Genomic DNA, 7,370 nt, shown 5'->3' with positions numbered 1-7,370 from the left:
GATGGAACAGGCACTACACAAGGCAGTATGCTCGAGCGTATTGCAGTGGAAAGCTTGAACCCGAAGCCACCAGACCCATTGGTCGAGAACTCGGCAAGACTAGAGGAGGGGATGATAGAGGAGAGCTCGGATGTGGCGGAGGAGGTGCAAAGGAGCCGAAGGAGGAGCGAACACTGCAGCTAAGTGCTTGCTCTCGCCCTTTTCCTTCCTTTTTCCTTTTATGATTATTGCTTCTTGGAATTGCAGGGGAGCTGGTAGCCGAAGCTTCCCCACTTTGATAAGAGATATTGTTACGAAGTTTAAAGTGGACATTCTCTGCCTTGAGGAACCACGTGTTAGTGGAAACAGAGCGGATAATGTGGTGAAGAGGTTGGGCTTTTCTCACTGGATAAGAGTAGAAGCTAGCGGTTATTCAGGAGGGATCTGGCTTTTGTGGAACAGTACGGAGGTCTCTGTTACTTATATATGTTCCTCGGCGCAATTCATCCATTGTAAAGTGAGCAACAGAAGCAATCCGAATGGAGAACTCATTACTATTGTTTATGGGGAGACGAGCATCGCTGGAAGAATGATGCTTTGGGACTCCCTGAGATTGATTGCTGGCACGGTTACAGAACCCTGGCTGGTTTTTGGGGATTTCAATGCCTACATGTCGCCAGGGGACAAGGAGGGAGGAAGCAGACCAAATGAAGCAGTCATGGCACCGTTTCGGGAGTGCATAGCGGATTGTGGTTTAGCTAAGTGTGAGACAAGAGGGGACAAATTCACTTGGGAAAGAACCGGCTTGAAAGAACGACTAGACTGGGTCTTTCATAATGCAGCATGGACAGAAAGTTTTCCGAGAACCTTTGTTACACACGAGCTTCGTTTCAAATCTGATCACAGGCTCCTAGTTATAAACTCGGATAATCATGAGAACAGGAAGAGGAGACAGAGAACTTTTGTGTACCAAGTGGCTTGGGAGCTTGAAGATGATTTTAAGGATGTTATCTCGACAGCTTGGAATGGCAAGACCTGGCTAGAGGGTGTTAAAACTTTCCACAAGGAGGCATTGAAATGGCATGATCAGCAGGTGGGAAATCTGGTTAGGAGAAAAAAGGAGTTGATGAAGAGATTGGTAGGAATCGACAGGGAAAGAAGATTACATGACCACCCGGGGCTTAGAAGGTTGGAAGAGAAAATTTGGGGGCAGTACCAGAAAACTATACTACAAGAAGAAATACAATGGTACCAAAGGTCGAGATGCAAATGGTTACAATGGGGGGATAGAAATACCCGATTCTTTCATGCGTCCACCATCCTCAGAAGGAAGAAACAGAGAATTGAGGGGTTGAAAAATGAGAATGGAGAGTGGGTAAAGGACCCTGAGATTATGAAGCAGATGGCTTGTGAGTTTTATAGGAACTTGTACACTAGGGACTCGGGTTTTCAATCTGTTCCAAACTGGTATGCAAAATTTCCACACCTGGATAGGCAAGAAATACTTTGGCTTCAACGTCCAGTGGACTCAATCGAAATAAAAAATGCCGCTTTTGAAATGGGGGCTTTTAAGGCCCCAGGCCCGGATGGGATCAATGCACATTTCTTTCAGAGCCATTGGAACTTGATAGGGGAACAGGTATGTGACCTAATCAAGTCTTTCTTTAGGGAACCAGCAAGAATCAGAGCAGTGAATCAAACACGCATAATTCTGATCCCCAAGGTGGACAATCCAATACACCTGAAGGATCTCAGGCCAATCTCTCTCTGCAATGTTAGTTTCAAGATTCTTACCAAGCTCCTTGCTTCCCGCCTTAAAACAGTGATGGATAAGCTGGTAAGTCAGGAACAATGCAGCTTCATACCAGGACGGTCCAGCTGTGACAACATCGTTATTGCCCAGGAGGCCATGCACACAATGCGAATCACCAAGCGGAAAAAAGGCTTAGTGGCCGTAAAGGTGGACATGGAAAAAGCCTATGACAGATTGGACTGGGACTTCATTAAAGACACTCTGCGCTATATTGGATTAACAAAAGGCTTGGTGGAAATCATTATGATGTGCATTACGACGGCCTCAATGTCGGTCCTATGGAACGGAGAGGAGAGTGCTGATTTCAACCCCTCAAGAGGCCTCAGACAGGGCGACCCCCTTAGTCCGTATATTTTTGTTCTGTGTATGGAGAGACTCGGGCAGCTTATAAAGCTAGAATGTGAAGAAGAGAGATGGAAACCCTTAAGATTCAGGAAAACAGGACCGTGTATCTCTCACTTATTTTTTGCAGATGACCTCATCCTGTTTACAGAAGCCTCGATGGACCAGATGATTGAAATGAAGCATGTTATGGAGAGCTTTTGTCTTGCTTTGGGGCACCGTGTGAATCTTGATAAGTCGAAGGTATTTTGCTCTCGGAATGTAAATCAAAACAGGGCACTGGAACTAAGCCAAACTCTAGGCATTGGACTCACGGCGGATCTAGGGAAATATCTGGGAGTGCCGTTGCTTCACAAGAGAGCCACCAAACGTACCTTCTCCTATATTACCCAGAAGGTGCAAAGAAGACTGTCATCTTGGAAGAGCCGGCATTTGAGCTATGCAGGGAGGTCGGTCCTCATCAATTCAGTGCTAAACGCCATTCCTAGCTATCTCATGCAATCTACTCTCATTCCAAAGGGAGTTCTCGAGGAAGTAGAGAAGGCTAGTAGGAGTTTTTTGTGGAGTCAGGATGCTGACACAAGAAAGATGCATATGGTCTCATGGGAGAAGATCACTGACAGGAAGACAAATGGTGGACTTGGTTTAAAAAATCTACATCAACAGAACAAGGCTTTTATAATGAAGTTATGTTGGGGCTTGATTACCAAACATAATGCGCTATGGGTTCAAGTGCTTAGAACCAAATATAAGTGTGGAAATGATGATATCCCAAGGGTTCACTATAAAAGAACAGCTTCCCTCACTTGGCGTTCCATATTCGAAGTGTGGGAGATCTTCATGCAGGGTGTGGGGAAAAAACTGAACAGCGGTGAGAACACAAGTTTTTGGTGGGACCTATGGACCCCATTGAATCACCCGCTCATAACATATGCAAGCAGAAACTCAAGTTTGGACGCTAAAGCCACAGTCAAGGATTTTGTCCGGGAAAATGGAACTTGGGATGTGGATAGATGGCGTGGAGTGCTACCTCCTCATATTATTAGGGCCCTACTACGCCTAAAACCCCCTACAAACAGACTGTTGGACGTATTTATTTGGAGACCAGCAGTAGATGGGAAATACTCGATTAAATCAGCCTATAATTTCATTGACATGAGACAGCGGTCTGGTAGGGAGTCTTGGTGGCAAAAACTTTGGAAGTGCCGGGTACCAAAAAAAGTTAAATTCTTTCTGTGGCAAGTGACCCATGAGAGTATAGCCACAAATGCTTTCATAGCCCAAAGAGGAATCTCAGATACTGCTAATTGTCCTTTTAACTGTCAGAGAGAGGAGAGTATTATACACACTTTGAGAGATTGTGAGAGAGCAAGAGAATTTTGGTCATCAATAATTCATCCTAAATTTGCTTCTAGTTTTTTTGTTTCTAACTTGCAGGACTGGCTTTCTTGGAATGCTACGCATCGACCAGCCGTTGGAAGGATCTCAAACTGGGAATGGATACGTGTTTTCATGTTTGGATGCTGGCTACTTTGGACATCTAGATGCACCTACGTGTTTGAAGGGAAAGCGAACACCACTAGAGAACTGATCCAGCGATGCAAATACCACCTGATGGAGAGTACGACTAATCAGAAGCTTCAACATGATGTTTTTAACGCTGCCGGGGAAACTGAGAACCAATGGACACCGCCACCAATAAATGCAGTTAGACTCGACGTGGATGGTTCGGTGCTAGGCAACAGACACGCTGCGTGCGGTGGAGTGATCAGAGATCATGGCGGGAACTGGCTCATGGGGTTTCAACGTAATCTGGGTTGCTGTTCAGTTACAGAAGCAGAATTAATGGGTATCCTGACAGGCTTGCAGACATGCCAGCAACTGGGTTTCGACAGGATCATACTTTATACAGACTCTTTGGAGGCTTTTAATCTCCTGATGCGAGATCAGGTTATAGACCACCCATTAAGATCTCTTGTCACTGATACGAGGGAAATGATATATGGGAATTGGTCGGTTGAGGTTCGCCATACGAGAAGAGACATTATTAGGTGTGCTGACTTTTTGGCGAGAACAGGGCATGAAGGATCTTTTGATACGGTTCTGGTTCTTAATGAGCCGACTGAATGCAGGAATATGACACTAGAAGAACAGCAAGGTGTCTGAGTTGGAAGCTCTTATAGGCCCTGTAGTGTTTATGTTACTTTTGCTATCTTAGTCGTGGTTGTTGGTTCTTTTTTGTTTTCTGCCCAAGCTTCGGCTTGTCGTCTTTGTCTCAAAAAAAAAAAAGAGATGCGAGCGGATAGGACTTGGTGGGGATATGAGTTTCATGTTGGGTAACACACACACACACACTCGCTCTCTCCAATAGGATTCCTTCTCCCTTTTTAGGAGAAATTGTTGGGTTGAAGAATAGGCGTGTAGGTACAACCCTCTCTATTATATTAAAATGAGCATCAGCATAATTTTTCAAAAATCAAATAATTTAATACAAATACTTTTTAATATTTTTATATTTTGAAATAAAAATATATAATTTTTAAAGTAAAAATAATAACCAAAAATAGATAATAACTTATTTTAACAATTTTTTAACTTGTGTAAAACAGTTAATTATTTATTATAATAAAAAACGCGAATGCCAACTAAGGAAACAAAAGCATGTTATAGAACCCCCACCCCCCACGATAAAAGGCAAAGATAGTGACATTTGAGGCTAAGATGCATGACGTACGTTGAGAGATGCTACGTTGAACCCAGGATCTCCCCATGTTTTTCTACCTCTTTGGTTTGTTCCCATCAATTTCCATCATAACCTTATCTTAATTAGTTTGGATCACAATTAGATGGTTAATCATTCTAAGATCCCATAGATAAAGGTCTTAGTGTATGGATTAAGTGTCAAGGATGGTTAAGTCCTCCTCTTTAGTCAACATAGGTCCTTTAATTGCTTCACGAGTGCAAAAAAATTTGGGATTTGTTGTTACTTTATCCTATGATAGAGTCCATTGTGTCGTCGTTTCTGAATCAATTAATAAAACTTCATTATTATTTTGTTTTTTGTTCTTCTCTTCAACAGTCATGCTTCTTAAGGTTCGTGTGTTGGAACTTCCTTAAGATGGACAACATTAATCAGTGATTTTCTACACTAGTGGTTGTCAATTTGCCAACGGGTAGAGATTTATAAAGCAGACTTTTCTTGTTCTATGATAATTATTTCATAAAAGGTCGTCCACAGAATTTCACACAAGTTCACAGAATCCGGGCTTTTACAAAACGATGTAACCAATACGAAGCACATAAGCTCGACGCAGAAAAAATAGTACGGACAGCCTAACAACGCGAAATAGTAAATACACCCAAACTAAAGTTCACAGAGAGATCAACAAGTGATGAAACTAAATAACAAAAATTAAAGTCATGAGATAACTCATCATCAGCAACGTGCTAAATCATTCAGAAAAGCCCTTAGATTCTGATGGGAAGACCCTCCTTCCTTCACGGCCTCTCTAGCCAAATCCATCCATTTCTCTGCCTCGTTTCTCATTTCCACTGCTTTCTCTCCCTCCCCCAACACCACATCCAAACACCTCCTAATTTCCTCACTCTCTGCTACTCCTTCCTCGTTCACCTTCACCCTCGTACCTGTCCTCCACACGTCTTCTATCAGCTTCGCATTCGTCACCTGGTCCGTCCACTGAGGAAACGCCACCATGGGAACCCCCGAAACTAAGCTTTCTAAGCTCGAATTCCAACCACAGTGCGTCACGAAACATCCCACCGCCCTATGTGACAGAACCTCCACTTGGCTACACCAGTTGACTATCATACCCTTCTCTTCCAGTTCCTTCCTCCACTTGTCTTCTTTATCCCCATTCTTCTCTTTTTCCTGCTTTTTCTTCTCTTCTACTCTCCCAACATGTTCCCCTCCTCCTTCTTTTGTCCGGTTCTCTTCCATTGTCGTTTCGTTATCTTTCATGACCCACAAGAATGGCCTTTCAGAATCCGAAAGGGCACGTGCGATTTCCTTCACCTGCTTCCTAGATAACAACGAAAGGCTTCCGAATGCAACATACACCACCGAACGCTCTGCCTGCGAGTCCAGCCATTCCATGTAACCACCTGAGGAACACCTAAAGATGTCAACCCCAAACGATTTGTCACTCGGATCCTTCCCGTCTAAAAACGCAGAAGGAATCAACGGCCCGATGGGGATCATGTTCAGCTTATCCACGGCTCTGATTGCCTCCGATTCCAACGCTTCGAAAGTGTTCACCAGAACTCTTGGCTTCGCGTCCCTCTCCAGTTCAGTGAAGTGCTCGTCCATGAACGGAATGGCAAAAGAGTAAACATTAGAAGGTTGTAGGAATGTGGGAAGCTCCTTCGTCTTCAGCAATGGCAATCCCGGTAGTTTTATCTCTGATTCGGGGTCTTCGCTTTGGGTGTCAATGTAGTCTCGGTAACCCCTCAGGTAGTAATAGAATATGTCCAGCACGGCGGCCGGTTGAATCCAAAGCAGCGCTGACGTCACGTTAAGTGAACGCGCTGCCTCTGCAGCCCAAGGAACAAAGATAGTGTATATTAAGCACGTGAAAGTAGTTCCACCTCCATTGGATTTGGAGGCCATGATGAGATTGGCAACAGCTTGTTGTCCGCGACGTTTCATTTCAGATATGAAGACGGAGACTATGGCGTCGTCAGGGGTGTTGGCAAAACCGTCATCGTAGCCGTCGGAGAAGGTAGCGAAAGCGAGGCCGTCAATGATGGGTTTGTGGATGATACGACGGTGCATGGAGACGGTGGTGAGAAGAGTCACGCGCGCACCGACGCCAATAAGTCGCTTGGCGAACTGGAGAGTAGGGTTCAGGTGGCTTTGCGCCGGGAACCCAACGATCAGGAAGTGTTGCAGCGGTTGCGCCATGGTTTCAGTAGTCGCGGCGCGTGGGGAAGGCTTCAAACTGGGAATGATTAATTTGGAGGTCCGACGTGATGATCTGAACACAATTGAGCACTAGATATAAATATATATAGAAAACAAGAATAATCTGGTCCAAACAAAATATATATATATATATATATATTATAATTATAATCATGAATGAATGAGTATAAGAGTCAATTAACAATGCAAGGGTAGTATTGTATTTTCAAAAAATGTAACAGGCCCTTCATCATAACGATGGGTTATATTACGGCAGAATCTTAATATAAGAATCAATTGATTAATTTGACTAGA

The 7,370-nt window shown here is 43.9% G+C and overlaps 1 protein-coding gene across 1 annotated transcript; it reads right to left on the bottom strand.

Moving 5' to 3' along the window:
- Positions 1-5,375: 5,375 nt before the first annotated feature.
- Positions 5,376-7,133, bottom strand: LOC114752147 (UDP-glycosyltransferase 75C1-like). The gene has a single exon (XM_028940872.1). The coding sequence runs from the start codon at positions 7,053-7,055 to the stop codon at positions 5,571-5,573; it is 1,485 nt and encodes a 494-aa protein (XP_028796705.1). The 5' UTR covers positions 7,056-7,133; the 3' UTR covers positions 5,376-5,570.
- Positions 7,134-7,370: the final 237 nt, after the last annotated feature.

Source organism: Neltuma alba, unplaced genomic scaffold, assembly GCF_004799145.2.
Source record: "Neltuma alba isolate B1F8T4 unplaced genomic scaffold, ASM479914v2 tig00007263_pilon, whole genome shotgun sequence".
In the NCBI taxonomy this organism is placed as follows: Eukaryota; Viridiplantae; Streptophyta; class Magnoliopsida; order Fabales; family Fabaceae; genus Neltuma; species Neltuma alba.
Note: the sequence above shows the minus strand (reverse complement) of the source record. Positions and strands in the feature narration are given on the sequence as shown.

Coding starts and splice junctions, on each gene's coding strand:
- LOC114752147 (XM_028940872.1), bottom strand. CDS start 7,055: ATGGCGCAACCGCTGCAACACTTCCTGATCGTTGGGTTCCCGGCGCAA.